General features: G+C 42.5%; 1 protein-coding gene across 2 annotated transcripts in view; it reads right to left on the bottom strand.

Moving 5' to 3' along the window:
• LOC120992370 overlaps window positions 1-12294 on the bottom strand; it is an 82842-nt gene that overhangs the window by 52685 nt on the left and 17863 nt on the right. For both annotated transcript variants that reach the window (XM_040421324.1, XM_040421316.1), the window contains one exon: window positions 4150-4296. In XM_040421324.1, the coding sequence (XP_040277258.1) occupies window positions 4150-4296 (147 nt within the window). The remainder of the gene's footprint in view (window positions 1-4149; window positions 4297-12294) is intronic.

Here is a 12294-nt window from a genome sequence, read left to right as displayed (position 1 = left end):
ATCCCCCCATAACAGTGCCATCCACAGATCCCCCCCATAGCAGTGTCATCCACAGATTCCCCCCATAAGTGTTTGGATCACTTTGTTTCTTACACCGTTCACACAATTCTTATGTACAGGATTCATAGGATTTGAGATTCAAAAGATTCAATAGATTTGAGAACATTTTATGATTAACAAAAAAATTGGATTCGTCCCACCTCTAGTAATGGGTCTTTTGTGTATGTAGAAAATGTTTCAGATCTTTGAGTTCAGCTCATGCAAAATGGGAGCAAAACCGAAAGTGTTGCGTTTATATTTTTGTTCAGTGTAGATTTGTCTCCTTTCTTACCTTCCATCTTTATGTGGACATGTGTCCTTATTTACCAAGATGAGTGGTGCCAGATAACAAGGCATAAAAAACATAAAATTTTTATGCTACTTGCAGAAGCATTACAGAGTCACACAAATTATTTCTTTAACCCCTTAAGGACTCAGCACTATTTTACCTTACAGACTTGGCCATTTTTTGCAAATCTGACCAGTGTCACTTTAAGTGCTGATAACTTTGAAACTGACTTATCCAGGCCATTCTGAGATTCTTTTTTCATCACATATTGTACTTCATGACACTGGTAAAATGGAGTAAAAAATAATAATTTTTATTTATAAAAAATACCAAATTTACCAAAAATTTGTAAAAAATAGCAAATTTCCAAGTTTCAATTTCTCTACTTCTATAATACATAGTAATACCTACAAAAATAGTCATTACTTTGCATTCCCCATATGTCTACTTCATGTTTGGATCAATTTGGGAATGATATTTTATTTTTGGGGGATGTTACAAGGCTTAAAGGTTTAGAAGAAAATCTTTAAATTTTTCTGAAATTTTCAAAAACCTACTTTTTAGGGACCAGTTCAGGTCTGAAGTCATTTTGTGAGGCTGACATAATAGAAACCACCAAAAAATGACCCCATTATAGAAACTACACCCCTCAAGGTATTCAAAACTGATTTTACAAATGTCGTTAACCCTTTAGGTGTTCCACAAGAATTAATGGAAAATAGAAATACAATTTCAAAATTTCACTTTTTTGGCAGATTTTCCATTTTAATATTTTTTTTCCAGTAACAAAGCAAAGGTTAACAGCCAAACAAAATGCTATATTTATTGCCTTGATTCTGTAGTTTGCAGAAACACCCCATATGTGGCCGTAAACTACTGTACGGGCACACAGTAGGGGGTAGAGGGAAAGGTGCGCCGTATGGTTTTTGGAAGGCAGATTTTGCTGGACTGGTTTGTTTACACCATGTCCCATTTGAAGCCCCCCTGATGCACCCCAACTCCATAAAAGTGACCCCATCTAAGAAACTACACCCCTCAAGGTATTCAAAACTGATTTTCTAAACTTTGTTAACCCTTTAGGTATTGCACAAGATTTAATGGAAAATAGAGATACAGATACATTCCCAGTTACAAAGCAAGGGTTAACAGCCAAACAAAATTCATTATTTATGGCCCTGATTCTGTAGTTTACAGAAACACCCCATATGTGGTCGTAAACTGCTGTACGGGCACACGGCAGGGCGCATAAGAAAAGGAATGCCATACGGTTTTTGGAAGGCAGATTTTGCTAGACATTTTTTGGACATCATGTCCCATTTGAAGCCCCCCTGATGCACCCCTAGAGTAGAAATTCCAAAAAAGAGACCCCATTTTAGAAACTACGGGATAGGGTGGAAGTTTTGTTGGTACTAGTTTAGGGTACATATGATTTTTGGTTGCTCTATATTACACTTTTTGTGAGGCAAGATAACAAGAAATAGCTTTTTTGGCACCGTTTTTTTTTTTTTTTTGTTATTTACAACATTCATCTGACAGGTTAGATCATGTGGTATTTTTATAGAGCAGGTTGTCACGGACGCGGCCATACCTAATATGTATACAATTTTTTTATTTATGTAAGTTTTACACAATGATTTCATTTTTGAAACACAAACAAATCATGTTTTAGTGTCTCCATAGTCTGAGAGCCATAGTGTTTTCAGTTTTTGGGCGATTATATTAGGTAGGGTCTCATTTTTTGTGGGATGAGATGACGATTTGATTGGCACTATTTTGGGCTGCATATGACTTTTTGATCGCTTGCTATTACACTTTTTGTGACGTAAGATGACAAAAAATGGCTTTTTTTACACTGTTTTTTTTTTTTTTTTACGGTGTTCACCTGAGGGGTTAGGTCATGTGATGTGATGTGGTCGATACGGGCGCAGCAATAGCTAATATGTATACTTTTTTTTCATTTATGTAAGTTTTACACAATGATTTCATTTTTGAAACAAAAAAAATCATGTTTTAGTGTTTACATAGTCTAAGAGCCATAGTTTTTTCAGTTTTTGGGCGATTGTCTTGGGTAGGGTATGATTTTTGCGGGATGAGATGACGGTTTGATTGGTACTATTTTGGCGTACATGCGACTTTTTTGATCACTTTTATTACCTTTTTTGGGAAGTAAGGTCGGCAAAATATCAATTTCCTCATAGTTTTCATTTTTTTTTTTTTATGGCGTTCACCATGCGGGGAAAGTAACATGACCGTTTTATAGATCAGGTCGTTACGGACGCGGCGATACCTAATATGTGTAGTGTATTTTATTTTTTTAATCTTTATTCAGTGATAAATGTGGGTTTTTTTTATCTTTACTTTTTTCACTTTTTTTAAAAAAAAATTTTGGACCCAGACCCACTTGGTTCTTGAAGATTCCGGTCTGTATAATACAGTACAGTACTCTATATAGTCTATTGTACTGTATTTTACTTACACTTTGTCTGAACAGATCTCTGCCTTTAGCACAGATCTATTCAGCACCATGGACAGCAGGATGCCTGAGAAGGCGTCCTGTTGCCATGGGAACCTTCCCCCTCTGCCACAACTGAGCAGACGAGGAAGGGGAAGGAGGGGGGATCCCTCCCTCTGTGACCCCATTCTGTCTGGGGGCTGCAAAGGCACAGCAGCCCCCCGATGGAAGAGGGAGGGAGCTCCGTACGGACCGCGGTATGGAAAAGGTTAAACGGCTGACATCACAGCACAGATGTCAGCCGTTTATACCAGAGTGTCAGCAATGTGCTGACACTCTGGTATACCCACTGGACACCAATGAATATTCAAGAGGAGGCGGGCGGGGGATCGAGCCTCCCGCACCGCCTGCAACTTCCCCCCCTGCACCACCCGCCAGCATAAAATCATTCAGGGGTGCAGGGGGTGAAATTTTTTTTATTTTGGGCATTTTAAAGTTTCTGATCCCCGCTGTCAGGGACCGCAGGGATCAGAAACTGCAGAAAGCTATGCAAACAGCTGGTCTGAATTGATCTGCGGTTTGCTGCGATCGCCGATACGATGATTTCAGCGGGCATCCTGTTCCGATTATCCCCCGCAGCACCGCAATCGCATTTTAAACTCATGACGTACCGGTACGTCATGGGTCCTTAAGGCCTCAGGAAAACATGCCGTACCGGTAAGTCATGCGTCCCTAAGGGGTTAAAACCGGTCATCTTGCTCTGCTCATCTCACAATATGTCAAGTCAACAGGAAAGGTAAGGAAGGGCGCAGTATGTGCAATCTAAGGCCCTTTTCCCACGAGCGTGACGGATTAGGTCCAGATGCGTTCAGGGAAACTTGCACTATTTTGCAGGCAAGTTCAGTCAGTTTTCTCTGTGATTGTGTTCAGTTTTTTCCGCGCAGGTGTAATGCGTTTTGATGCGTTTTTCATGCACGTGATAAAAAACTGAAGTATTACAAACATCATCTCCTAGCAAACATCAGTGAAAAACACATTGCATCCGCACTTACGTTTTTCACTGAAGCCCTATTCACTTCTATGGGGCCATGGCTGCGTAAAAAACTCAGAATAGAACAGAATGTAGAACATGCTGCATTTTCACGCAAGTGATGCGTGAAAAAAAACGCTCCTATACACAGACCCATTGGAATGAATGGGTCAGGATTCAGTCGGGTGCTATGCGTTGACGTCACATGTTGCACCCGCACAGAAAACTCGCTCGTGTGAAAGGGGCTGTGCTAGTAAACCTGGAGCCCTAGAGTCAAGGAACTATTTTCTTTGCCAAACTACAAGTATATGTATAAAAAGACAGAAATAGATGACTTACATTCAGGACTAGAAAAATTGCACTCTTTCGAGTTACATTTTGATGTGAATATCCTGGTTTCTTCTTGCTGCGCGCTCGCGCTGTCCAAGGGGATACATTTAGATATCCATGCACGTGACTTGCCCAAAAATGTAGCATTCTTTCCACCTACAAAGAAACATAACAATTTTTTTTTTCTTTCCAAAATTATAAAAGAAATTCTTTAACAGGTTTTCCACTTTGGAACTATTGGTTAGAAGGACTCTGACAAGAGGCTGATCACAAAGTGCCCCACTGCTGGGCGCTCCAGTGATCAGCTGTAACCTGTGGGGGAACCTAACAGCACAAGTTCAACTTCCCTGCAGCGCCTCCACAGGAGGTATTAGCCAATCTCCATTCACAAAAATGCACTGTATGATGTATAGTCTTATGTACACGCAGTCTTACCCTTCGGGCCTCGATCCGCTTAGCTGACTAATTCAACAGGGAGGAAAAAAAGAAGGCATGACACTTTGCCATGGGCCACAAAGGCCTAGAGAATAAGGCACCTATTCCAGAGACCAATTTCCTAGCACTTATCAAATGGAGAGTCAAGAAAAAGGGGAGGAAGGTAGGGGATGTGCAAGGAGCCCCTGGGGAGCAGTTGTAGAGGATGGGAGTGGTAGTGACCCTGATGTAGTGATGTGATCTTGCAGTGTCCTACCTCAGGCTGTTGCTCCCAGGGGTTCAATGCAGTGAGAAATATGGTGGAGAAAGGAACCAGGCACAGAGGGTTAAACAAGGAACCTTTAGCAATACACTCAGAAACCTGCTAGCTGACGCGGTCTCTCTCTCTCTGGATTCCTTTCCCTAGGACTTTACTATAGTATCTGTGACTGTAGGTGTCCACTATAAGATAATAATAATAATAATAATAATAATAATATGTATTTATATAGCGCCATCATATTCCGCAGCGCTTTACAAATTCATATGGTTCATGTACAAAACAAATGTAACTGGCTAAAATACAACTGAGATGGACCAACACTAGGATTCAGGGCCCTACTCCAAGAGCTTACAATTAATGAGGAATTGGGGGTGACACATAAGGTAGTTGATTGTGATAAGTAGGATTCGAGCCATTATTGAACTGACAGGAGTGGTGCCGGCCGATCTGCTTCAGGTTTGGGACTGTTGGAGGATCGGGTTCAGGCCGGAGGAGTTGGTGGGGGAGAGGTTTACTCGGGGAAAAGTATTTTAGGTAGCTTGATAAGCCTGCCTAAATAGATGTGTTTTTAAGGCACATTTAAAGGTGGAGAAGTTGCGACCTAGTATTCCGGGGCAGAAAATTTCAGAGAGTAGGGGCAGCTCGAGAAAAGTCTTGAAGACGGGAGTGAGAGGTAAAATTATGGAGGTCATTAAAGGGTTTCTGTCATAAAAAAATGGGTATTAAGCTGGCTGACATTAGCGATGTGCTGATGTCAGCTGAACGTAACTATATTAGTGACATCTCCCTGTGTGCCACCGTTATTGAGTACTTGAGTCTCTCTGTTAATGACAGGTGCAATACAGGTGCTGTGTTGGTGGTGGTAGTAGCAGCACCTGTATTGGTAGTGGTGATAGTATGTGCAATGGTAGCAACAGTGGCACTCTGAGCAAACACAAAGTCAGAAGGCGGAAAGGGAATCAAGGATCCCACCATAAATATGATAAAAGTAACGAGGAGGGTGAGGACTATAATGACTATTGTGTGTTGGAGATGGATCAGGGTGCTCTGACAATAGTTTGGCTAAAAAGTCCTAAAATCCGTATGTGTAATAGGAAAAAATGCAAGTTGTTTCTATAGTGTTTTTTTTTTTTTGTGAGAAAAAAACAGCAGATTAGATGCCTGTGTGCAGGGGACCTTACAATGTATCACCGCAGGCAGAGATATAATTAGACCTGACTAGACACTAATAGCAAATTTTTAAATTTCTCCCCCTTCCCGAATAGTGTTGAGCGGCATATATTTCACAAATATTTTGTAGAATATTCGTCGAATATTCGCAAATTCGAATATTCGTTAGGAGTAGTGTTGATTGCAAATTTTCTTGATGCAAATTTTTACAATGAGAATAAATGAAATCATGAAAACTCAGATCCGATGGTATATTCTAACCCCCAGGCGTTCCCATGGTGACGGGGACGCTTGTCGGGGAGGAGTATGCCAAAAGGAAACAACTGTACAGATTTTAAAAAAAGATGAATATTCTAGAAAACTAATATATTAGTTTTTTTAGAATATTCCTAATATTAAAAAACAAGAATATATAGCAATATAGCGAATATTCGAAAAAAATAAATAAATAAAAATAATATAGAGCAATTTAGCTAATACACTGCGTGCAGAATTATTAGGCAAATGAGTATTTTGACCACATCATCCTCTTTATGCATGTTGTCTTACTCCAAGCTGTATAGGCTCGAAAGCCTACTACCAATTAAGCATATTAGGTGATGTGCATCTCTGTAATGAGAAGGGGTGTGGTCTAATGACATCAACACCCTATATCAGGTGTGCATAATTATTAGGCAACTTCCTTTCCTTTGGCAAAATGGGTCAAAAGAAGGACTTGACAGGCTCAGAAAAGTCAAAAATAGTGAGATATCTTGCAGAGGGATGCAGCACTCTTAAAATTGCAAAGCTTCTGAAGCGTGATCATCGAACAATCAAGCGTTTCATTCAAAATAGTCAACAGGGTCGCAAGAAGCGTGTGGAAAAACCAAGGCGCAAAATAACTGCCCATGAACTGAGAAAAGTCAAGCGTGCAGCTGCCAAGATGCCACTTGCCACCAGTTTGGCCATATTTCAGAGCTGCAACATCACTGGAGTGCCCAAAAGCACAAGGTGTGCAATACTCAGAGACATGGCCAAGGTAAGAAAGGCTGAAAGACGACCACCACTGAACAAGACACACAAGCTGAAACGTCAAGACTGGGCCAAGAAATATCTCAAGACTGATTTTTCTAAGGTTTTATGGACTGATGAAATGAGAGTGAGTCTTGATGGGCCAGATGGATGGGCCCGTGGCTGGATTGGTAAAGGGCAGAGAGCTCCAGTCCGACTCAGACGCCAGCAAGGTGGAGGTGGAGTACTGGTTTGGGCTGGTATCATCAAAGATGAGCTTGTGGGGCCTTTTCGGGTTGAGGATGGAGTCAAGCTCAACTCCCAGTCCTACTGCCAGTTTCTGGAAGACACCTTCTTCAAGCAGTGGTACAGGAAGAAGTCTGCATCCTTCAAGAAAAACATGATTTTCATGCAGGAAAATGCTCCATCACACGCGTCCAAGTACTCCACAGCGTGGCTGGCAAGAAAGGGTATAAAAGAAGAAAATCTAATGACATGGCCTCCTTGTTCACCTGATCTGAACCTCATTGAGAACCTGTGGTCCATCATCAAATGTGAGATTTACAAGGAGGGAAAACAGTACACCTCTCTGAACAGTGTCTGGGAGGCTGTGGTTGCTGCTGCACGCAATGTTGATGGTGAACAGATCAAAACACTGACAGAATCCATGGATGGCAGGCTTTTGAGTGTCCTTGCAAAGAAAGGTGGCTATATTGGTCACTGATTTGTTTTTGTTTTGTTTTTGAATGTCAGAAATGTATATTTGTGAATGTTGAGATGTTATATTGGTTTCACTGGTAAAAATAAATAATTGAAATGGGTATATATTTGTTTTTTGTTAAGTTGCCTAATAATTATGCACAGTAATAGTCACCTGCACACACAGATATCCCCCTAAAATAGCTAAAACTAAAAACAAACTAAAAACTACTTCCAAAAATATTCAGCTTTGATATTAATGAGTTTTTTGGGTTCATTGAGAACATGGTTGTTGTTCAATAATAAAATTAATCCTCAAAAATACAACTTGCCTAATAATTCTGCACTCCCTGTAGTGCTTTAATCTTCTGGAGTTCAGATTGGAAAAAAAATTACAACTATTAAAAAAAAAAACATTATTAGCTAAATTGTTCTACATTTGTTTTTTCTGAATATTCGCTATATTGCTATATATTCTTGTTTTAGAATATTACGAATATTCGAAAAACAAATATATAGCACTATATCAAATATATTAGTTTTTTAGAATATTCGTCTTTTTTTCCATCTGAAGTCATGTTTCCTCCCTGCTTAAGTTACTTAAGCAGGGAGGAATCATGACTTCAGATGGAAATATCAATATCCTTCTGGAGATATGGTCTCCAGTACTGCGCACAATACTCCAAATGAGGTCTCACTAGTGCTCTGTAGAGCGGCATGAGCACCTCCCTCTTTCTACTGGTAATGCCTCTCCCTATACACCTAAGCTTTCTGCTAGCTTTTCCTGCTGCTCTATGACATTGTCTGCCTACCTTTAAGTCTTCTGAAATAATGATCCCTAAATCCCTTTCCTCAGATACTATGCAAAATAATTGTGGAGCTCCAGTTATGGGTCTTCAACACAGTGGATTGCTGTGTCGAGACTCTTAAATGAGGCTCCACAGTGTTTTCTGTAGCTGGTCTCCCTAAGATCAGCCATTGTTTTGTTGAAGTAGTCTCCAAGGCATTGCTCCTGTTTAGCCAGAATCCTATGCCACACTGATGAGGGGCAATACCCCGAAACAGCTGTCTGTGGATGGATAACTGGCTTAGGTCTTCCCCATCACATCCTTAAAGCTTGTAAAAGAGCGGGATCTTGACATAGGGGCCACTTAATATGGTGGATTTGGTGATCTCTGTAATGGGGACACCCCTTTGCTCAGTTTTCCTTACTTTGAGGGATATCTGGCTTTCACTGTGTTGAAGACCCATAACTGGGGCTCCACAATTATTTTGCATATTACTGTTTCCCAGGGAGCTTTGCACTTTGGATTGTTGTGTCGAGACTCTTAAATGAGGCTCCACAGTGTTTTCTGTAGCTGGTCTCCCTAATATCAGCCATTGTTTTGTTTAAGTAGTCTCCAAGGCATTGCTCCTGGTTAGCCGGAATCCTACTCCACACTGATGAGGGGCAACACCCCGAAACAGCTGTCTGTTGATGGATAACTGGCTTAGGTCTTCCCCGTCACATCCTTAAAGCTTGTAAAAGAGCGGGATCTTGACATAGGGGCCACTTAATATGGTGGATTTGGTGATCTCTGTAATGGGGACACCCCTTTGCTCGGTTTTCCTTACTTTGAGGGATATCTGGCTTTCACTGTGTTGAAGACCCATAACTGGGTCTCCACAATTATTTTGCATATTACTGTTTTCCAGGGAGCTTTGCACTTTGGAATGCTGTGTCCAGACTCTTAAATGAGGCTCCACAGTGTTTTCTGTAGCTGGTCTCCCTAAGATCAGCCATTGTTTTGTTTCCTCAGATACTGAGACACTCGACGAGGGGCAAGCCAAGAGTTTCATGGCAAATTTTGCCAGCTCTGGCCACAGGTCAAGCCTACACACCCGATGTAGTCGGACAACTGTCAGTCTAGGCGTTCTCTGAGGCTGGATCTGGAGGGTGGCTCTCGATGGGTTGACTGCAAGAATGATCTCATATCCGAAGTGACCAACACATCTTCAAACAACCCTATTTTGCAGGCATGGTAGGACTGGTCCCCGCACCTGTTTCGCTGTGGGTGGAAATTCCTCTGCCAGTGCCCGCAACAGCAGAATGCAGCATCTCTCGCAGCAAGGCCTGGAAATGCTGCATTCTGACAGCCCTCTGTGATGCTTGTAACATGTCTGCCATTTTGCGTTTGTACCGGGGGTCTAAGTACGTTGCCACCCAGTACAGGTCCTTGACCTTTATGGTTTTTATATGAGGGTCCCTCTTCAAACACTGGAGCATTAAGGCCCCCATTTGCACTAAATTGGAAGTGGTGGAGCACCCTGGCTACTGCTCATCGCCAAGGAGAATGTTGTCCTCGGTCTCCTCTCCCGAGCCACGGACAACACGAGGGATTCCCGAAAAGTTTAAAGTCCCCTCAAAGCCTGCTCTTCTTGCTCCTCCTCCTCCTCCACCATAGCCACCATCCTCCTCTGACTTCTCTTCAGACTCTTGCCTGTCTCAGATGGAGTAGACCCACTGGGAATTCATTCAGCATTGCGACTTCTTCATCGCCTAGCTCCTGCTCCTCGACAGCTTGATCACTTACACAACGCAATGCACACTCAAAAAAAGGCATAAGGTACGATGTCACTGATGGTGCCCTGGCTGCGACTCACCAGTTTGGTGATCTCATCAAATGGCCGCAGAAGTCTGCATGTGTTGCGCATGAGCAGCCACTTAGCGGCAGGGGCAATATTCTAATTTGCGATATCTTGCGAATTCGTGATCTCCAGTCATTGTTTTCTTGATTGTGAAAATCAGCAATTAGAAAATTATCGATAAAAAATTTGCGATAAAAATTTGCAATACGAAAATTTGCAAAAAACACTACTCCTAAAGTCAAACATATTGCAGCCTTCTCATTGGCCCCCAAGCATGAAGCATTGAGGGATCTTGGGCACTGATTAAAAAACAATCTAGAATATTCTCGATTACGAAGATATAGCACTATATTCTAGATATTCGTGAATTCTCGAAGTGCCAATATTCGCGATAAAAATTAGTGATTAGAATATTTGCTATCAACACTTCTAGCACGGTGAAAAGAAACCAAGCTCCCCAGAACATGTCCTGCTGCAGAGTTTGTACAGGTAATCGTGAATGGCACTTTGCTGCTGGAGCAGCCTATCAAGCATATATAAGGTGGTGTTCCAGTGCGTCGGACTGTCACAAATCAGACGTCTGACGGGCAGGTGTTGTCGCCGCTGAACATCAGCAAGGCGAGCCATGGCCGTGAAATATTTTCTAAAATGTCCAGAGATTTTACGGTCCTGCAGCAAGACATCCTGGACCCTGGGGTATGTGGCAACGAATCGCTGCACAACTAAGTTCAGGATGTGTGCAATGCACAGCACATGTGGCACTTTGCCCTGTTTCAGCGCGCTCAGCAGATTGGCACCGTTGTCGACACCACTTTACCAACTGAAAAATTGAGCGGGGTTAGCCACTGATCGGCCTGTGACCGCAGAGCTGAAAGCAGTGCAGGACCGGTGTTGCTCTTGGCTTCCTGGCACAACAGCAGCAGCACAGCATGGCAACTTCTCACCTGGGATGTCGCATAGGTTCTGGGAAGCTTGTGGGACACAGCGGAAGAGGCGGTAGCAGTGGAAAAGGAGGGGTCAGCTGAGGAGGAGACGGAGGAGGAGAAGAAGAGGCAGGCCTGCAGGCAATCCTTGGCGGTAACACCAAATCCACACGGGAGCCACTGGTTACATGCTTTAAGGCTGTCAGAAGGTTCACCCAGTGGGCAGTAAAAGTTATGTACCTTCCCTGCCCGTGTTTGTCTGTGGTCAGATGTATCTTGGCACCGACACTGTGTGCCAGAGATATATTAACTTGCAGCAGAACGTGGCCATATAGTTCAGGGATGCCCTTCTGAGAGAAATGTTTTATTCCGGGGACCTTCCATTGCGGTGTGCCAATGGCCACAAATTTTCTAAAGGCTTCCGAGTCCACCAGTTTATATGGCAGTAGTTGGCGGGCTAGCAGTTCCGACAAGCCAGTGGTCAACTGTTGGGCAATAGGGTTATCCGGCGTCATCAACTTTTTACGCTCGAACATTTGGGCCACATAAGCCTGCCTTCTACCAGATAAACGAGACAATGGCATGGTGGAAAGGGGAGTGGAGGACAAATGGGAGGAGAAAGTAGAAGAAGAGGCAGGACGTGGAATGCCGGAAGTGTGACTTTGTGGGTTCTGACTAGAGATGTCGCGAACATAAAATTTTCAGTTCGCGAATGGCGAACGCAAATTTTTGCAAATGTTCGCGAACAGGCGAACAGCCATTGACTTCATTAGGCAGGCGAATTTTAAAACCCACAGGAAATCTTTCTAGCCACAGTAGTGATGGAAAAGTTGTTTCAAGGGGACTAACACCTGGACTGTGGCATGCCGGAGGGGGATCCATGGCAAAACTCCCATGGAAAATTACATAGTTGACGCAGAGTCTGGTTTTAATCCATAAAGGGCATAAATCACCTAACATTCCTAAATAACGTGCTTTAAAACATCAGGTATGATGTTGTATCGATCAGGTAGTGTAAGGGTTACGTCCGCTTCACAGACATTGACA

Source organism: Bufo bufo, chromosome 1, assembly GCF_905171765.1.
Source record: "Bufo bufo chromosome 1, aBufBuf1.1, whole genome shotgun sequence".
NCBI lineage: Eukaryota > Metazoa > Chordata > Amphibia > Anura > Bufonidae > Bufo > Bufo bufo.
This window is presented reverse-complemented; position numbering and strand designations above follow the sequence as displayed.